This window comes from Micropterus salmoides, unplaced genomic scaffold (assembly GCF_014851395.1).
Source record: "Micropterus salmoides isolate LMB-PRFRI ecotype aquatic unplaced genomic scaffold, ASM1485139v1 Ms_hic_scaffold_16, whole genome shotgun sequence".
Taxonomy (NCBI): Eukaryota; Metazoa; Chordata; class Actinopteri; order Centrarchiformes; family Centrarchidae; genus Micropterus; species Micropterus salmoides.
This window is the reverse complement of record NW_024040707.1, coordinates 14,060,832-14,082,881: the sequence shown is the minus strand read 5'-3', so window position 1 is coordinate 14,082,881 and position 22,050 is coordinate 14,060,832. Positions and strand designations below refer to the sequence as shown.

The following is a 22,050-nucleotide window of genomic DNA, read 5'->3' as shown; positions in this document are numbered from 1 at the left end:
AAAATTCTAAACCTAGCTTTAATGTACAATGTTTTGTACAACTCATTGAGACACATTGAGCTTGAAAGTTCAGTCTTGATGTTGGAAATACTAGTTTGACAAAAATCTTGGCTTCTTTGGATGTAGTATGTATGTATGTATATATATATATATATATATATATAAATGTCCTTTTCTATACTTGCAACTACATTTTCTAAATTTATATAACATACATTTGCTGCTGACATGTGTGTTTAATTTTGTCCTATGTGTCTGTGCGTATGTTTTAACTGTAACCTGCCAAGGTACTGCAGATGAAAATAAGATCTGAACAATATCATGATCTGCCTCCCATATATTATTGAGTGAACAAATACTTTAGTGATGCAACTAAGGATTGTTTTTGTTAATGATTAATGGGCTGGTTATTTTCTCAGTTTGATCATTAATCATTTGGTCTGACAAATGTCAGAAAACAATTAAAACCAATTTCCCAGAACTAAAGAACTAAAGATGCCGTCTTCAACGTGCTTATTTTGTCCAACCAGCAGTCTAAAACCAAAACATGTTTGATTAACTATCAGAGAAGACTGTGAAAACCTACAAATATTCACCTTTGATAGGCTGAAAGCAGGAAATTATAGGCAGTTTTGCTTTTTTTAAATGACTGAAACAATGAGTTGGTTATCAAAGTAGATTTAATTCTCTGTTGATCAATTGATTGATTGAGCTCTAAAAGATTATCAATATGTTTATATTTTTCCAGTCCACTTTTCCAGTCTTAATCTTTGTGCATGTTTTCACCAGGACAAGTTTTTAAAAAAGCACAGTGTGCTTAACTATATTTGGCATACATACAATTAATACACATCCTTCCTTCTCTTAGACCTTGAACTCATCACTGGCTTGAATATGCCTGGGTACGCATTGGAAATTGTCCAGTCCCATTGTCATCACTTCTCCAGCTCTAGTGGATTTCTTGTCATTAGTATGAAGGACATGGGAAGGAAGGCATTACTAATCAGGTTTTGCCATTAATATCACAAAAGCCTTGAACATAGTGGTGGTACCTCAAGGGCTAGAGAGGGGGCTACAAAAGAAAATGTACTAAATTAGGAATTGGCTCCATTTTAAAAACTCAAATGGGACCAGTCAACTGTTTATGTTGTGCCATCAGATCCCTTTATAAATCTTCCACCAGTCAGTGGGTAGGATATATTAGGCATCAAGTGAACATTCTAGCATAAGGATTGGAGCAACTTGACAAGGGCCAAATTGTGATAGCAAGATGACTTGGTCAGAGCATCTCCATAAACTCTTGTTGGGTGTTCTCGGTCTGCAGTGGTCAGTACCCATCAACTGTGGTCCAAGGAAAGCAAAGCTGTGAACCAGTGACAGGGTCATGGGCAGATAAGGCTCAGCGATACAAGTGGTGAGCGAAGCCTGGCCCCGTGTGGTCCGATCCAACCAGTGGTGTAGTCAACTTTTTTGTAGTGAGTGTACTGTGATTTTTCCCTCCCAGCCTCATACTCACCCATCCCCAAGCAACGCGTCATGCGTTCCCTAGCGGCGGGTCCCAGAGCAATGTCCCATAAGCACCACTACACTAACGAATACATACAGTAGGCCTAAAGCAGGACTGCTTTTTGTGTTAAGAGTGTAAGTTGCAACTATTATTAACAATAATGGAAAGTTGAGGCTTATCAGAAGCAGTAATAACAATGAACATTTGTGCAGTTGTATCACAAAAACCAGTTCATGACAGAATATTACAAACTTAAAAGTGAGGACACAAAAAGTGGTCCACATCTTCTGAAGTACACTTATCCTTCCAAAACCAGTGTCAAACTTAGGCTATATAGGCCTACTGTATCAACTTAAATACATGAGCAATCCAGGAACTGCTACTCCCACTGCTGTACACACACACACAAACACACACACACACACACACACACACACACACAGTATCCCGCATTCATTGATCCACCACGCTAACGTTAGTTAAGTAGTTCTAGATGCAATTACATATACCAATCCCCTGCTGTTACGGTTATGGTATTGATAATTTGCTACTTCATCATCAGCCTCATCTGGCTTGTTTTCTATAGTTTCTGTAACATTAACATTCGTGTCATCTGCTGCATCTGCGGTGTCACCCCGGAGTGGCAGGAGATTCATGGGGAGACTTACGAAAACACCAAAAGAGTGTGGTTTGAGTTTGCTTTCGTTTCGTATAGTGATTCACATTTGTTCATTTTAAACTTTGCGCAGAGTGACTGCCAGGCAGCTGTGTTGTTGTTTGGTAGGTTATGTCAGATCCTGGTCACAGGCCACGGAAACACCAAAAGTCAGTGCTTCGCAGCACAGACGGGGTGAATTTATGAATGAAAGTGTAGAAGTTTTGTCGAAACAAAACGATGCTGTTACCTATCGTCTTGCTATTTTAAGTGGGCATACTGAAATCCTTGACCGTTCATTGTGAGTATACGCCACGTGCGTGCGTATCACGTAAACTACACCACTGGATCCAACAAACGAGCTTCTGTGGGTGAAATTGCTGAAAAATTTAATGCTGGTTCTGATAGAAGGGTGTAAATTTGTTGCGTATTGGGGCTGCGTAGCACCCATGCAGGGTGCCCATGCTGACCCCTATCCACTGCTGACTCTCCTACAATGGGCATGTAAGCATCAGAACTAGACCATGGAGCAATCTCAGAACGTGGCCTGGTCTGATGAATCACATTTTCTTTTACATCACGTGTTTGTTATGCAGGTGTGTCGCGTACCGGGCAACACATGGCACCAGGATGCACTATGGGAAGAAGGCAAGCCAACGGAGGCAGTTTGATGCTTTGTTGCTGACCATGTACACTCTTTCATGGAAACGGTATTCCCTGATGGCTGTGGCCCCTTTTAGCAGGAAAATGCATCCTGCCTTAAAGCAAGAATGTTTCAGGATTGGTTTGAGGAACACAACGAGTTCAAGGTGTTGACTTGGCCTCCTAATTCCCCAGATCTCAATCCAATCGAGCATCTGTGAGATGTGCTAGATAAACAAGTCTGATTCATGGAGGCCCCACCTCGCAGCTCACAAGACTTGTAGGATCTGCTGCTAACATCTTGGTGTCAGATACCACAGCACACCTTCAGAGGACTAGTGGAGTCCATGCCTCGAAGGGTCAGAGCTGTTTTGGTGACAAAAGGGGAACCTACACAATATTAGACAGATGGTCATAATGTTTTAGTCATATATGCCAAAGAAAAGCAAATCCTCACATTTGAGAAGCTGAAGTCAGAAAGGGTTGTGCATTTTTGCCTAAAGAATAACTGACACAATTATTTTCGATACATTTTCCAGTCAATCACCTAATCCATTGAGAGCCAGATAAATTAGGCTTGAAAGCTCCCTAAGAAAACCAGCAAATATTTTTTATTTATATTTCAAAAATTACTTTTCTGCCGATCCACTATTTGATTAATTGTTTCAGCTATTGTTTCAGTTATTATAATAATGACTTATAATAGTGACATGTTTTAGTGGAAGCACACATGAAGGTCTTCAAAGGCCCTTCCATCTTTTAGAATCACCGCTCCACATCGCCTCTCACAACCTTTTTTCTCGCTCTCTTTCCATCACCCGTTTGTTATCTCCTTTCTTACTTCCATCTCAGATGTCCCGTGATCATCTCTATGTTTGGTGCTAGCCAGCCGTGAAGGAGAATCTGCGACTTCTTACAGTCTGAAGGTCAGATATTTGATGGTTAGACGGAGAGTGGTTTATGAAGGATGCACAGTGTGTGACCGCAGGCTAATATCACAGACACATAGTCACCTTTTAATCTGAAGCAGTTTGAGGCAGAGATGGGTCATGTCAGTGGTTTTACGGACGCTCTTGTTTAGTCACTTCACTGAGCACAAAGAGGAGATCTTAGACACCCTACATGGATTGTGTCACTTGAAATTTCTCTTTAAAGATGCGATGAACATTTTGGAGAAGGTCATTTTGCATCTTATCTTTGTCATTGTGCCTGTGGTTGGTTACAGATCCATGTTATCTTTTTTTGGTTTAAGTATGTCCATTTTTGCATGTTAATGCATACAAAGAGTTTGCTAAAAAGGGACATACACTTCTGTTCTCTGGACCATCTGTTTCATCGTCGCCCAACATCAGTTTTTGCTGTTCACATATTGTTAGATTTACTCTTTCTGATTGGTCGACTTTTACAGTGTTCTAAAAACTGTTTCCTTTTACTTGAAAATAAACATTTTCACTTAATGATTAACAATGCCACTTCCATGGTTTCCTTATCTCTTTTTCTCTTTCTCTTTTTCTGTTTCTTTAAAAAAAAAAACAACAACAAGAAAATGAATTTGTGTATTGTGAAGTGCTGCTACACGTTGCTGAGGATGATTAGGTTTGAAGAGGCAGGACTGATACGCACCCATGAAGGTTTGCAGCATCATGCAACAAGGCCCGGCTGCTAAGATCCAAGGGCTCTCTTTAATCTAATCTCAGCTGTTGATCCCCAGCTGTCAGTCTGCAGCGTGTTATCTCTGCTCTCAGACAGTTTTGATATAGACTGAGACATGAGCCCCGCTGTAAGTGAATCATTCTTGCATTTTCCATCTTTTTGAAAGCAGGTTTCTTGAACTCTACTTTAAAAACTGTAATTCTTAGCAATGTTGCCTCACTTTCTGGTTACTTTTTTTTTTTTTTAGCATATTAGCTAAATCCTCTAACAAACATGCCAAGCTGGCATTTCTGAAATAGTGCTTTCTCTCAGCACAAAATTCTGGTAGCAACATCCATTGGGTAACTAAATGAGGAAATTCACATGACAGATTAATTTAATGAATCTCCCCGTGGGGCCTCTTGTCTGTCAGCTATCTCCCTACACACAGCTCTGTATATCTGATGGATAGCCCCTCGGTTAGAACAGTTATTTTTGCAAAAGTGGGTGTTCTATATATGTTAATTAATATTAGGTTTTAACCCAGCAGAGAACTCAGATATGTAGGTCACTGGATGTCTCATCTCCCAGTCTCCCCTTAAAGTCAGCCCCAATGGTTTGTTTGTGTGCCACATCAACTGCACAAGCGGCCCCTTCAATTACAACCCTCAAGGTACAAATTAGTGGTTATTACACTCGGTGGAAAGGCTTCTTCTTTTCCACTCCTTCATCCAAATGCATATAAACTATAATTCAAGCCTAATGTGGTAATTTCTCGCCTTGTGTTTTATTGTGAGTTTCATCATATTAGCGGGATGGTGATGACACACTCGTCCCCGTGGTTTGATGCGTTCCAGTCTGCTGCTGCAGCCGAGACAGCAAGGGACGGAGGGAGGGTGGGAAGATGGGGACGTGTTTCTCATCTCTGTCTCATTGCCCGTGGTCATTGGCTCCTGTGAAAGAGGGGACTTTAATCACAGAGGGGCCCTTTGTGTGTGACGGCCAGGCAGGCAGTGACATTTAACAGAAGCAGCCAGTTAGAACTGATGGCATGCTCACATACCGTTGGAAGCTTGATGCTTGATGCATCAGCGGCAGGGAGGATTCAGTCCACTCGAAGGTTCAGTGTTTTTATACGTGTTGCCCTCGGGAGGAAAAAAGATACAAAGGACACATTAAAATAGCTGCTTTGTGTGCTTTATTATTATTTTTTTTTAGAAACATGGCACAAAGAAGTGTTTTCCTTTTACTTTAAAAATGAACTCAGGGGATAAGAATAGAGATCCTGCCATCTGGAGTATGTTGAGTTTGGTATTCCAGTATTTGACAGGAATAGCATAGAAACAATAACATAGTCCATGTTTAGTCTGTGTTAAAATGTTTTTGGGCGCTGGCAGAATTTATAAGCAACTCAGTGTATCTGGGATGTTGCCCACATCACTCAAGATTGACCCTCTTCTCAACCCTCTCCCTCAAGCAAGCTTTTACTCGTTCTTTTAGTCTTTACAATCGTACCAACCTTTCTTTCTCCTCCCTGCCTCGTTTTTTTTCTTCCTCCATCCTTTGGCCTACTCAGCTATTAACACAGAGCAGAGGGAGCGGTAGGCCTGGGTTTCTCTGGTTATATTTAGCATTGAACAGATGCAGCGCACTGGAGCGGAACATACCGCCTCTGCTCGCCTGCGTGTGTATGTCTTTTGTCTGTGACTCTTCCTTCATACCAGTTCTCCCATCATGCACTTCTGACTCTGACTCAGCAGCACAGCACTGGAGAACTGGGTCAGGACTGGCCCACCTGCCTCCTCACACAAACCACCAATGCAAAACCTGGCATACTCTTTTTATAAACTGACTCTTTATAATATCGTGTTATTTCTGATTATTTTCATTTTTATTTAAAGGGGTTATTAATAAGTCAAACTTTCACTTTACCTTATTGTCAATAGGCTGAAGCCTCACTAGAAATGAAGCACACGCCTGTTTTGTCTGTTTCTTGGAACAGCCACTATGGCACCAGGTCAGGATGTAGCCCTGTGCGTGCTCACGAGCCTCTCTCTGACTACAGCGACAACACCGCAGCTAACGAAATGCAGTCCACTAAAACCACAAAATAACCGGCTCCCAGCACAACACAGACTAACCCTAACCCTGCAAGAAATTATGTAACGGTACAAAGCAAATGTGGAGCGATTTGTTTATACTAGCCTTGATGCAAGGCAGGAGCAGCCAGCTACTTTAGTACAGATCTACCCCTGTTTGCTTCGTAACGTTCAATTTAGATTTATTGTCGTTTTACCAGTATTCAGGTACACAGCTTCTCCACCCTTTCAGTCGCTGTAACTTACGTGACCCTCATAATATATAATAATGCAAAATAACTGCACAGGACAACAACACACTAGAAGAACCATTTACTATAATAACGTTACTTACTGCGGTCTAACTGTTATAAAGTGTGGCAGCAATCTCATTATATATAATATTCAGACTAGCTCACTAAATGCAGTAAATATAACTTTATCATGTAATGAGGATGGATTAGTTCAACCTCAAGCTGATAAAAATATTACTGTAACGTTGCAGTGGGGAGTTTACCTGAGTTTCCAGCATATTGCGTGAAGCTGTCTCCCTGTCTACCTCTGTCACACTGCCTTTTTTCCGGGGGTGTTGTGCAAATATCGTGGCTCGCTGCACTGTATGAGCCGGGAACATTGAAGTAACAGAGCCTGAACATGTCTGGTAAAAAGCCACAGCCGGCATGCCAGTGTTTCCGCATTCATTGTGGGATCCCTGTAGGAAAGCGGTTGTGTTTCGGATTATGCTCGCTCATGGGTTCAAGCAAGTACGCGTACGAACACACACCTGGTTATGATCTTAAAACCGCACCACTACGTATTACCCCTTTAATCTGTTGATTATTTTCTCGATTAATGTATAGACTGTTATAATAATAATAATGATAATTAAAAATAAAAAGTTTCATCACAATTTCCTAAAGCCATTTAAATTGTTTGTTTTGTCTGAGAAGACAAGAAAATATCTTAAATGATTAATCGATTATCACAATAGTGAATTAATTGTCGTCTAGTACTTTGAGCTGTTATCATGTAACACATTAAACATTCCAGTTTGTTATATGTTATATTTCGTTTATTGTGTCACATATAGCAACAGCATGGCATTCATGAGCTGTGATGTCCCAGAACAAAGTCCTGAATGACCTTTCTAAGCAGCCTGTGTTTTCAAATGTATCACCATATTTAAATGTGGTGTATGCAATTCTGGAGAAATTCAACACATGATAAATACCATGATGTAGAGCGAACAACAACACAACAGTATGTAATGTAACTAACGTTAGCTATTTTGTGGGTTAGCAAACTGTTGCTACAGATGCTGCTGCGAAGCTAACATGCAGAGGACAAGACGGTCCCAGAGCTACTACAGCTAACATCACAACAACAGCATGTCTTGGCAAACTGGAAAGTAATCTTAATGTCCGTGGGCAAGTCATTTAATGTTACCTGACACATAAATCATGGCTGGAATAGTGTTGTGTGGCTTGGCTCAAGCCACTTTCCCATTTACAGAGCCAGGGTTGTGTACAAACACTATTACAGAATGGACAGCTAGCAGAACATGAGGAGATATTCGCTAAATTTGACAAAAGGACGTATATAGGATTAGGATTGCATACCCAACCTTTAACCGTCACAGATTAGTTTCAAATCTGTGTAAATTGATTCTTAATCCACGCTGACATTAACTGATACAATTGCCAATCTAAAAAGCTATTACACTTTGGGATATGGTCAGCAGTAATGTATAGGCTAGTAGATGCAATTTGGCACCTGTTGATAAAATGATGCACTGACATTAAGTCGATTGATTTTATTATTTAGGAATTAAGTCAACACTTTAGCTGAATATGATGATGTAAGGCTCCTGTCTGGGTTTTCCATGCTCCCCACTGAACAGAGCTTTGGACTGGGAATAACATTAAAGCAGCTCTGGGCGTGGCTGGTTATGGAGGTAATTATAGAAGAAGTAAGGGGACCGTCCAGAGCTTTATGGCGGACCACTTTGTGATTGTTGTTTTTTCCTCTCCACCCCTGCCACGCTGATTGTAGGGCTCACGGAAGGCAGCAATAAGATGGCAGAAAATAAGCTAAAAACACACTGTTTTTATATCTGTTTGAGAGTGCGTGTATGTGTGAGAGAGAGAGAGAAGAGGGAGAGAGTGAATGTGTTTAATTGACATGAGAACAAAACAAGCGTGTCCCATGTTAATATCATTATTATCATGTCTTCTGTATCAGCTGTCATGGCCTCTCAGCCAGGATAATAGCTGTGTAATAGCTGCATATGGCAGCTACTTTATCACTCCAAGAGAGTCGAGTGAAACCCATCACTGAGAACAGAAGTACTTGATTAGTTTTGTCTGTTGCATCCCTCCCAATGTTCACCTCTCTCAGACATCCCCTACTTATATTGCTGGATAATGTAGAGTTAAATGCTCTCATCTGTAACTGGAGAGTCCAGTGTTGACTGACGGGATGTCCTGAGACCCACAGGAAGCCACTGAAACAATGGAATTTACTGTTTAAGAACCAGCATTTCCAGTTCCTACTCTGTGGCCATTATTTGGAATTGGCCAGAGGAAATACAATATTATTTGTCCTCTGGAGGAAATGCCGTCTCTTTGTGCTTAGTTTGAGCTCTGGGTTATCAGCCTGAGATGGCTTGGGAGCTGTATGAGATGATGACAAAGAGGGCAATTTTAAGATTTAGAAGACAATAATTAATAGAAATAAAACTGTATTGGACAATCATTGTGTGGTTTTGTATCTGTAATTGCGTTTAGTTTGGTGCTCCTGCTGTGCCACAGAACCACATCAGATAGAAGGATGCAGACAGAGCGGAGCCTTTATAATCAAAATGTGATAACAGACAGGCTTGTGAAATCCCCAACCAACCACTGCTTCTGAAATCTTTTTTTTTCATTGACTGCTACCATTAGTTATTGTGTTAGCCAGTTAGCTTAGCTCAGCACAACAAGTGCAAACAGGATACAGCTAGCCTGGCTTTGTCTGAAGGTAACAAAATCCGCTGACCAGCTCTTTTAAAGCTCACTAATTAACATCATATCTGTGTGTAATAGAAAATAGTCCAGCACATAAACCCTTTAAACCACTAATTGTATTTTTGTACCGACAAAAAAACGAGATACATTAGGTTAGCTTAGCTCAGCATAAAGACTGGAAACAGAAGATTGTTTGTAAAAACTGTTTTGTCGGGTGGAAGGACCAGATGGTTTCTTGGATGGTATCTGTAACATCTTGGAGTCACCATTGATTGCCTATCAACTGGTGCTGGCCAAGAAAAATAACGGCACATAACCCCCTCCCAAAAAATGGTGAATTATTGTTTTTACACTTTTTGTTCAGGTTAAATGAACAAGATATAATGTTTAAATTTGTAAACTTTAGAGGTGCTGGTAGGTGGATTTTTTTAACCTTTGGCCAAAGCCAGGCTAGCTGCTTCCACTTGTTTCCACTCTTTATGCTTAAGATAACTAGCTGCTGGCTGCATATTTATAACAGACAGATATGAGTGGCATCAATGTTCTCTTCTGACTCGGCAAGAAAGCAAACTAGACAATTTCCCCCAAAATGTTAAACTATTCCTTTACAGCATGTAATACCAGTTGCATGAATTCTAAAGAGCAATGGGCGGTGCACCTAGTGGTTTCATGCCAAACACCTACCCAGGGTCACCTTAGCCCAACACCCTTTGGTGGGGGTCGAGCCCGGGAAGGTGGCTTGTCTTGCACTGTAATCCTCTCTGTCATCACTACAGGTGGTGTTTCATTAGGTAGACCGATGTGTCTGTGTGTCTTCCAATTACTGCAAGGGCAACCTGCCTGTCATTTAACACCTAATCTGTGCCAGCAGCAACTTCCAAGGGAGAGAGAAACGCACAAAGACAAGCCTGACACACAAGACCAGAGCTCTTCTCAGCATGTGTCAACCACTGCTGCACTGACTAGATGCATGCATACTGACTCTTGGCCGGCATCTTTGTAGGTTTTTTTCTCTCCACTCTTACACCAGCTCACTCCAGAAGCTGGGTGGAGTTACAAAGTTGATTTCTCTTTGGTGATGTTTGTGTTTGTTTTGAACCTGTTTTGGGGTAAATAGTGATAAAACAAGAGTTTGTTTGAGAATGTTTTCATTCTCAATGTTGCCATGCTCATCTTATATTGTAATATGTATTTTGCTTGCAGTAGTTCATCACTTACCAATTGCAGAGTCTTAACTGTATAGCATGCTAACCCTTCTCCCAGAGAGAAGCTATAATTTAGGGATTTTTCCTGCTGTGGCCAGTATATATATATCTATGTGGGGTCTGTATCTGGGGTCTTCTGAAAGAAAACAATTGTGTTGGTATTTTACTAAATCCATTAGACTTACAGTATTTGTTACAGCTTAGTTGCAGATTGCTTGTGTCTGCTATCCAACTGATGTTGCAAGTAGTACTTTAGGTGCATTACAAACACCTTGGTCGCAGTAGTGGAAGAAGTGTCTATATTTTACTTGTGTAAAAGAAGGAATACTACTCTGTAAAAATCCTACAGTCAAGATTTTATGGAAGTAAAAGTACAAAGGTGTAATCAGCAAAAGGTACTTAAATACTGGTTCCTTTCTAAGTGTTACAGTATTACACATCCTATTATTTAGATATTATTATTGATGTGTTAACACGTAACATGAATTTTAATGTTACAGGTATCTGCAACAATGCATCATTTGTAAAATCTTAATGTGAAAAGTAACTCCAGCTGTCAGAGAAATGTAGTCATATAAAATGCACAATATTAAAGTAGTAAAGTACTAGTATAAAGTTACATAAAATGGGAATACTCAATTAAAATATACAGTACTTGACTAAATGTACTTAGTTACTTTCCACTATTGCTTGATTTTGTAATGGTGAGGAAAACAGTTCACCTCATTTATCTGTTAGTAGCTGATGTTACAGGCTGATGTGAATGTTTAAATGAACTCCAACTGCAACCACAAGGGATAAGAATCACATCTTTTGAACTCACATCTGTGCTGTTGTTTTTTTTTTTCAACCTTATACAATTGATATCCACCACTGGGGGGCAGCAGCCCATAATGACCACACATGGCTCATCTTATTCACTGGTTGGCTGTGGGTTGCTGTGGTAACGCTGTGGTAACGGGTCTGTGTGAAGCAGACTTTCAGTGGTGAGGCTTGGAGACACAGAGGGCAGTGTTGAGCTGGAGGACGGGAGATGAATCCCAATCAGCAGCTGAACAGAGCCTCACACACACAGACGTTTCCTTAAATTAATGTTCATTCTCTATGAGATGTTGATTTGATTTATCTAGTCTTACATACAAACAATCCAAAGCCCCTACCACAACTCCTTTTTGGATGTCTAGCACTCTTTTTCGAAATGGTAACCACCTGGCGTGATTGACAGATAGTAGCAGTGACTCGTAGTGATGGCAGCTGTTGTGTGGTACTATGGGCCGCAGCTGCTTGGAAGTCTTCTGCTGATGATTTAATGCAGCCACTACCATATGTTTGTGTTCTTTTGCTATCAGGCTGGTATGTTAATGCTGACTTTTTGTTGAAATGTCTATTTCTTCTTTCATACCATGCAGCACAAGATAAAAACATCTAAGCCTTTGAAAATGAGCTCTTAAGACAACATATCCAATTAAGATCATGTCCTTAAAATCATTTTATGTGTGTATATCTGTTTTCATGTCCACAGAAATATATATGAGAGAATGTGTGAATCACTATCTCCTTTAGATGTTTGAGAACACACACACACACCCTTCCCCCAGCCCCAAAATGAGACAGGGATGCATAACTAGATTTAAGGTTATGTAATGCTGACTGGAGGCATGGAGGATGTGTATAATCCACTCTTATTTGGGTTAAACCCATCTCTCTCTCTCACTCTCTGTCTATCTGTAAGAGGACAGGGGCCTCACATCCTCGCACACATCTCTTCTGCCTCATCCAGCGTTGAAAAGCACCGATCTCTGTCACACATATGCTGCTTTTAGCAGCCGGCTCCAAACAAACTAAAATTTCTTAAGGTCTAAAAAATGCCAGAAAATCATGAAAGACGCCCATTACAGTTCACCAGAGCCCCAGATGACCTATTTAAACTGTTTGTTTTGTCTGACCTACACACCAATTTCAAAATACAACCAATTTTCTATCAAACAAAACTAAGAAAATTATTCACATTTTAGATGCTGTTAATTTATGGCATTTTACTTGAAATAATTGTTGCAATTTTCTGCCGATGGTAATCAGTTATTGATTTCAACTCAATATCTCAGCTAATGACTTTAATGAACCCTTAGCTTTTCATCTAATGCCATCATCAGATCAAAGTTTGAATTTGTCCAATACTTTGCTTTTAAACACCTGCAAAACTAGGAAATTCCTCAAGCTAACCCTACTTTGTGTTTTGTGCTATTAGCTACAGTACTGTTCACATGCTGATACGTTAAACTAAGATGGTGAACATGGAAAACATTATACCTGCTGTGTTCCATTCACAGTTGGAGGTTGGTGTACACGCAGTTGAACACTCAGCAGTGCTTTTGTTGTTAATTAAAAAGAGCCGTTTTGATGAAACTGTGTTCCCATAGCTATATCGGTTGGTAATCTGCAGAAGTCTATAAATATTGTATATGTCTTAATGTTTTCACGTTGTTTGGCATTTTTAACGTTTTCGTGAACTTTTGTGTAGAGGAGACTTTCAGACATAGTTTACCATAACAAGCTAACATTGGTGACATATGTTGACATCAATTTACATACAGAACAGGTTTTACTATATGATAGTATGTATTATCTTAATTAAATACAGGCAAATATATTTTAGATGGCCTTTTAGTTGATGATTTACCATATATAGTATGCGCTTCCATGGGTGCTTCCATTGTTGTGTGACGTCGGACAACTGTCTCTTCATGAAGTTGGGGTCTAGATTTGCACCAAGTTCAAGTAGGAACTCTGAGAGGCGCTCCATTGTACTTTCTCTAGTTGTAGGTCGGAAATTTTTGCGTACCAAGTTGTCTAGAACGAAGCTTTAGCATTGCTATTGTGAGCATGTTAGCATGCTGACATTAGCATTTAGCATGTGCCTGAGTGCAGCCTCACAGAGCTGCTAAATGTGGCTGTAAACTCATTCTAATCTATGTTGGTTTTTACTGGTTATTTCTTATTTTTGTCTTTATAATTTTACACATTGTTGCCATTGGACCAACAGGTTACTCTCTGTAAAAACAGTGAGTTTGAGTAGTTGTTGTTTTACTATAAATGTCCTTGTAGACTATTGACTATAAAGACATATTAGCATTAATACACTGATATTGATTATATTGATGTATGCTATAAAAGAGCTCTCTGAGCTTTTACTCTTGTACTAACATTAACATAAATAAATCTTTTAATAAAATGTAATCCCTTAATACACATCGGTTTTGTAGAAATTTCAGCACAGTTTAAGCTGGGGATTAGCGGACACAGTGTATGAGAATGTCCAGCACAATCCCAGTAACAATATCCTGTATCTTATTGTATACAAGACAACAGTCTCAATTCAAAATCTGTGGAACAGTGCAGTTTTCTTGCCACATCTGGTTGTTTTTGTTGGATTTTAAAGCTTTGTTTTTGTTTTTCTTTGTTACATGCTGCTGGGAAACCACTGTAATTGGGTCAAGAAAACTCAATACTTTCTTTAAGCTGAATGTTATAATAAATTGAAAATTATAAATAAAATTCCTCGGGGTAGTTATTGATAACAAATTAAGCTGGAAACCTCACATAAAGTATATTAAAACCAAAATATCCAAGTCATTAGCAATATTAAATAAAGCCAAAGACCTATTGAATCAGGCTTCTCTAAATATGCTGTACTGCTCCTTCATACTCCCGTAAATGACTTATTGTGTGGAAGTATGGGGGAACACTTACAAAAACAAATACATACCCAATCTTCATCCTACAAAAAAGACCTATTCGAATCATACATAAAAACTACTACTACTACAGAAAACCAACAAACCCATTGTTCATTAAACTCAAAATATTAAATTTCAAAGATTTGATTGACTACAAAACTATTCAAATTGTTTTTAGAGCACACAATAACCAATTGCCTAGAAATATCCAAGAGCTTTTTCAACTACGAGAAAACATGTACAATTTCAGAGGAATATCAATGTTTAGTAAACTGTTAATTCGAACAAATAGTAAGTTCCACTGTATAACAACCCAGGGTGTTATCCTGTGGAACAACAGTAATATTGATTTAAAATTATGTAAAAACTTATTGCAACAGAAATTTCTATTTAAAAAAGAATACTTGATGGATATGAGCTGGAACAGTGATTTTCTTTTTTTTTTATCTTTATTTAGTTGGAATATCTAAGTGATGCAAACAATTTAAGTAGTTAAAACATATCATTGAATTCGGGGTAGGACAAGAATTATTCTAACTTCTTCCTACCCCTTTGAACATGACTGTTATTTGGATCATCTGCTGATGATCTTTTTTGTTGATTGTTTCTTTTTATTTAGTTTTTGTTGTTGTCTTTTAACATGTTCAATAAAGAGTTGGGAAAAAAACATAAACAATGTGTAGCATATTCAAAGGGTCGCCTCATTTTTCTGAACTGAAAACAGACACAGCTGAAATCACATTGAATCATGAATTTACTGTCTGTCCTGATGTGACAGAAACTACCTACACCTACCTAAATCTACAGCACGATAACATCTGATCATTTGTTTAGCAAAACAGCATTTGTAATAAAAAATCCAGAGAGAAATCAAGTAAACAGCGTATGAACTGTACACACGCAAGCCACAGTAGTGTGATTGTAATCTCTGATCCCCACATCTTTAATCCTCATAAATATTGAATTTTTTATGACTTCCTCATTGATGGAGCATGACACCTGGGAAGCCCGCCCCCTGCTAGCTGTACGTACCCACAGGAGGGGGTCGTTCCTGGCAGCAGTCCTTATCTCAGGGAAAGCATCTGAGCCAGCAAAACTGACACAACAGTGAATGCAAACACTAATGTATGTGTAACATATTTTATTTTTGATGAGGCGCTATTTATATAAATCAAATTACCACAGACATGGGAATTGAGCAGCTGAGGATGCACCGATTGAAAGAATGCTGTGTGTGTGTGTGTGTGTGTGTGTGTGTGTGTGTGTGTGTGTTTTTCCTTTTACAATCTGACTGCTGCTTGCCTAGCAGGGACTGTAATGATGGTCGTCAGCACTGGCTGGTTGCTAGGTAACAATTACCTGACTGTGCTTTGCTTGCACTGAATTACACAGTGGGCTGTGTGTGTGTGTGTGTGTGTGTGTGTGTGTGTGTGTGTGTGTGTGGAGGAACGGAAAAATACAGCAAAGTAGACTACCAACCACTGTCTCCACTTCTGGGTAGAAAATGCCCCTTACCAGAGTCACAATCATGGCTATGATAATATTATCTTAGCTGTGTTTCTGAATGTGCTTTACACCTTAAATGTTACTGTTATAGGCTAATTATCACCGTGCTTCGTATTTCTTCGTGACAAATGTGTCAGATGGACTGTTTTTGAATTGTAATCTCTCGGGCTTCATTTTGACAAATGTATTAGCGGCTGCTTAGGTTTAGATTTATTTATTTTAGCATTAGATGCCTGTGTGTTGTTGTCTTTTGGGTCCCAGTGTTTCACAATTATGAGTGTTACATGCTTCAGTATTTATAGTTATGTACATGGGGGTAGGAGGTGGATGTGAAGCTGAGGCTGACAGATGATGATGTCATTACAGGGCCACACCTCAGGACAGATGACCAATACTCGGCTGTAAGACAGTTTTCACTTTCTCAGCTGCTACACTGATGCTCCTGATGGGTCTGTCCTTGTCCTCGACTCCAGTCTCTCAGCAGCCCTTCCTCTAACTCCCAAACCTCAGCCACAGCTGTAACTCTAACTTTAAGGAATAGTTTTGGGGGACATGAGCTTATTTGCTTACTGACAAAGATGAGAAGATTGATACCAATATTATGTCTCTATGAAGCTGAAGCCAGCAGCTAGTTAGCTTAGCTTGGCTTAGCATACAGTCAAAATGTCATTTTTGGTACCTCCTCCAAGATACATGACTTATTAATGAGTGAGTTTTATAAATGCTGGTAGTTGGATTTTGTTTCTTTTGGACAGAACCAACATTGCGGTCTTCCACTATTTACAGTCTACATGCTAAGCTAAGCTAACCGGCTGCTGACTCCAACTAATTATTTACCGTACAAACATAAGAGTTGTATCAATCTTCTCATCTAACTCCCAGCAAAAAAGCGAAAACTATTTCTACCTACTATTAACAAAATAAAAATGATTGAATAATGTAAACCTCTCATCGGTAGGTATTAAGTATTAGAGAACAAAAGTCCACAACAAGAATCAGCAATATTGAAAAATGCAAATACTGCATATACTATATAGGTTTCTAGATCTCAAAGACGCCGTTTCCGTTTTCTTTTCCAGCACTTGACAGTTAGCTTGTCAAGTGCTATAATAGTTAGCAGAGCAATGTCATAGAAGCAGGTTTGTATTTGGATGTCACCTAGTAAAAGCCTTGTTTACATTTCCAAAGAATGTGGTTGAGATGCACATCTTCTGAAGCTGTACCAGACTTGGCTATAAGCTAATTTATTTCTGTAGTGTATGTATCTAACAATGTTGTTGAGGGACATTTGGGTAGAGGCTTAACAGTCTAATATAGCTACATGTCACTCCATATTTAAATTTTTTACTACAACTTTAAATCATGTTATAATTCCCATTAGTTCCAAAGTAAAGGCAGTCAGTACACTGACCGTGCAATCTCAAAGCAGAGCCAGGAGAAACTCTTCCGCTGTGAGCAGGGGCCGACAGGAGGCCATGGCACCTCCCCCAAGAACTGCTTGCCAGCTCTCCCAGACATGGATGATATATTTGGAGATCATTAAATGGTCCTAAATGAGACCCTGGCGTGAGAGCGAGCTCTGACCATCTGGCCCCATTGTGAGCGTCGGGGCTCTGTTCAAACTCAGCCAGCAGCATCAGCACCTCTGACTGGATAGATGCTGAGTAATCCTTGGAGTTGCAGCCAATCAGAGACTCTTTGAAATAATTACCCAAACTCAATCTCTTTATATCTTTCTAAATTAACCATCCTGTTACGTACGTTGTGTATTTCTCTGCTCTACTCAAACTAATATGTTTTATTTCTCTGCTGTTTGCCCCATAACCATCTGATGAAATAGATACCACTAAGCTAATGACATTCCCATTAGCATCAGATGTACATTGTTTTATTGATAATTAGCAAATGTTAGCATGCTAACAAACTAAACTAAGATGGTAAAAATGGTTTGTAATGGTAAACAGTATTTAATAGTAACATTATCTGCTAAACATCAGCATGATTGCATTGTCACAGTGAGCATCTTAGCATGCTGATGTGAGCATTTAGCTTACAGAGCTGCTAGCATGGCTACTTCAACTTCATTATATTTACATGTAAACAAAGTGCAAAACAAATTTATATAATATAATATATTTACAGGAGGACCTCTTGATTTTTCTAATTTGCTAAACAAGGCTGGCACTCTGATCTTTTAGTATCTTTAGTATCAACTGTGCAAGTGGCACAGCCTTCATGACCTTACTTCTGGCCAAAATGGCAGCGTGTAAACAATGAAGAGACAAGCAGGTTTTTCTATGTTTGTTTACTTGAGCTGTTTTTGTCTGTCTGCTGTTTCCAGGTCACAAGCTCAACAAGGACCTGAAGCACTACCTGAGCTTGAGGTTTCAGAAGTCTTCCCCCGACCATGAGCTGCAAAAGACTATCCGAGCCAATCTGTATCGCCATGCTGTGCCTTGTGAGTAAAAACATTAGTAATGACAATAATGTGATGGTGGATGCCTAAATGAGGACGTCTGGCTTAAGAATGGTGTCTTTAACCAGTCTTTAGCATCATTTCTTCATCTTTACCCTAATGACCCACTTTCTTTTGGCTTCTTTCTCATTTGTTTCATCTCCCATTAATCTCATTCTTCCCTCTCACTCACCCATAAATTATTCTGTTACACTTTATTTCCCTTTCATCATTTTAAATCCCCACCAGCTCTGCTTCTAACAAATGATAAGAGAAACAAACATACATTTTCCAAACACCATAACTGTTAGTTCCATATTACCCTCCATTAAAGCCACTCGTGTTTTGACCGCGCCTGAGCACCATTTTTGCAGCTGTCTTGCATAGCTGTGAAATATACAAAAAGTGTGGCTCGAGCCAGACCCAGCTCCGTGCCAGACTCCACAGCTGGGCTCAGTTATGTCACAAACAGTTTGATTTGCGGTTGGGTGACACAATCCAGCTCTTCTCAGTTCATTTTCCTACTGTACTCATGTTTGTGTTAAAAAAGCCTTTTGCTTGAGTTGTGATAACCACACAGGTCATGAGGCTTTAAGTGTTTCAACAAAACGGCACAGTGGATCTATTGAGGATGTGATTAGAGAGAGTGTTTGTGTGTGTTTTCCCCCTGAGGAATTGTTTCATCACACATATGCATAGACATGATTTTGATGAGAGATCTTTCTCATCAAACACCATTTCCTTCTGTTTCTGCGGACTGGGGCTTGGCTGTGCGCGTTCATTTACATCTGTTTGCATTACAATATTAAGGAGCACTAATAAAATGTGGCTTCTAGACTAGATTTGTGTATTTTTATAAATCTCTGTGTCTCTGTTCTTTGCCGTTTCACTCTCTTCCTGTCTCTCCTGCTGTCTGTCCTTCTCTTGAGCTCAGCCATGTGACCGGCAAATCCGACTCTCTGAGCTTCCCTCAGTGCGCTGCCTGGGATTATGATGTTCTGATATATTGAAAATAGATTCCTGCCTGATTATGTGATGAACATGTTGCTGTCTGTCCTTTAAAATTAAACATAAAGAAAATAAAAATGCTAAATACTTCGTAAGGCATTTTGTAAGGCAGTCTGATGGATCAGATGATGATTAAAGGTATTACATTTTCTTTCTTTAACAAATATTGAAATAGAAATGTTGATACATTTACCTCTTAATGACTCTAAAAGTCCCATAACTAAAATTTTCATACTGCAGACTTTGACCTCTGAATACCTTAAAATGAATATCGCACTGGGTGCTTTCACCTCTTTATTTCTAAAAAATCTTTAAAATAATACCTGATACATTTGCCTCGTCATGCCTCTAAAAGTCCTTAACATGATTTAAATCCAAGAAGAACCACACCTAGGCCATAATCTGTAATGAGTGCAAGTTGTGTTATAGTGGACTGGTGTAAACCTTAAATTGGAAATGTTAAAGCTTCAGTATGCTTCTAATGAACTTGAATGAAGTTCATTGGCCCCAACTTTCCTGAGAAGCTGAAGTTAGTGTTGGGCAATAAACTTTCGATCAGTTAGATGTGAGATTATAGATAGGAGGAACAATATGTAGCTCATGGAATCAGTTTCATTCAGAGCTTTATTATAATGTTCTTTCTGCTCATCTTATGATAAAAGAGCCTCATTATTTTCAGATCTGCTGTTTTTTTACTCTGCTTTGTTGTAATGAAATGTGTTGATAAAGTACTGATAAATGTCCAAATGTGCATAAAAAAATGTACAGAGCTACATTAGCTCTTGGTACAATACTGCAGCTATTTTGACCGTTAACAAGACTTCAAGTCTCCAGCAATGCTAGCGGCTTTGTGAGGCTGTACTTTACACACAGCGGTGCTTTGAGCTTTGAACAAATTTTGACCCGATGAAAGCGCTAGAAGAAAAGTCAAGGGATCACCAAAGTTATTACAATTCATCCTGTAGGAAACATAAATGTCTGTATAAAATTTTATGGCAATCCACCCAAGAACAAGGAAAAAACTCCACAAAACTACTGTTTCAGTATTTGTGTACAATTTTGAGTTACTTGTATTTTACCTTAGTATTACTACATTTATTTGAGAGCTATAGTTTACTTTACAGATTGGGATGTTGGATACAAAACATCTTTTCAAATGTGATGCATTGTGATAGAATAACCACCACTACCCAACAGTGTTTAAAGTTGTTTAAATTTAGCTTCAGCTGGACCAGCTACAACATTAAAATGCTGTTTAGATGTTAGTGCAAAATAATGATCCTAACAGAATACTGACAGAGACCATTCTGTAATAATGAGTACTTGTGATACTTCTGGTACATTTTGCTGCTAATACGTCTGTACATTTATTAAAATTTGTTAGTAAAATTCTGAATGCAGAACTTTTACTTGTAGTGGAGTATTTTTACAGAGTTCTGCTGCTATTTTCATTTAAATAAAAGATCTGATTATTTCTTCCATGTCTTTGTTTCCTCAATGCAATTCATGATGAGTGGTTTAGAAGCAAACAACAGCAGTTACCTGTGGTGCAAGTAGGTGCTTGAAGACTAAACAGAGTATAATGTATAGACCGCTTGAAATCCGGGGATTTCAAGCTGGGATTGGGCATTAATGGAGCAGCAAGGTTGTTCCTGGGAGGAGAAATACTACATAAACATGTTGGATACTCAGTCGTTCAGTATTGCATTTTGACTGAAGCATAAAGCAAAACTTCTGTTGCTTAGACTCACGGTCACCTGAATACATCCATGCATTCATGAAAGGAAGTGCCCCTGATTACTCATTAATTGGAAATGTTACACTTTTTTCTGGGTTGCAACTCAAAATAAAAGGGTCCAGTGTCTCTAGTGAATGGACTCTGCCCACTCTGTAGTTGTAGTGATGAACAATTAAACAATAAGGGTGGTGTTATTATATATTTTTCATCAACAAATCCCATAAAAAGACCAAAACCAATACAATTGTTGGGGACTATTTTCAGACATGTACTAGTGAGTATTTACAGCAGCAGGATGGTGTATGTGGGATCGACTTAAAATAAACTACAGTGCCTGCATTCATGTTGATAATGGAACATGTCACCCAGTGAAACAGTGTGGCCCACTAAAGCAGTGTAGGGCTATGGCACAGAGGGATGAGATATTTAAGGCTTTGGCTACACAGACAGTACCTTCGAGTAGAATAAAGTCTTTGTTGTTTTTGTCTTTTCATGGGATTTGTTGACAATAAGCAAAATATGTAATATCATCAGAAATATTCTGTTTGAGGCTTAATATTTACTTTTCTTCTTTTTTTCTGATTTGTGTATTTGTCTGATCTTTTTTTTTCCTGGTAATGACTGAAAAATTGGAAAAAAATGGGCCACAACACAATGCTCATCAGTCTTAACACTTGTTTATACTGTTCACCCCTCCTCTCTCTATGTTGTTCTTCCTGTCCCTCCCTCTCTCCCTTTCTTGGTGACCTACTATCGCTGCCACCTCCTGTTTATTGTATCTCTCTCTCTCTCTCTCTCTCTCACTCACTCACTCACTCACTCACTCACTCACTCACACACACACACACACACACACACACACACACACACACACAGATGCAA

General features: G+C 39.1%; 1 protein-coding gene across 13 annotated transcripts in view; it reads left to right on the top strand.

The window, feature by feature from the left end:
- LOC119905361 (membrane-associated guanylate kinase, WW and PDZ domain-containing protein 1-like) overlaps positions 1–22,050 on the top strand; it is a 103,979-nt gene that overhangs the window by 23,268 nt on the left and 58,661 nt on the right. For 12 of the 13 annotated variants that reach the window (XM_038722320.1, XM_038722310.1, XM_038722308.1 and 9 more), the window contains exon 2: positions 18,309–18,425. In XM_038722320.1, the coding sequence (XP_038578248.1) occupies positions 18,309–18,425 (117 nt within the window). Of the gene's footprint in view, positions 1–18,308; positions 18,426–22,050 lie in introns of those variants that run through there. The other variant, XM_038722318.1, reaches the window with a different exon arrangement.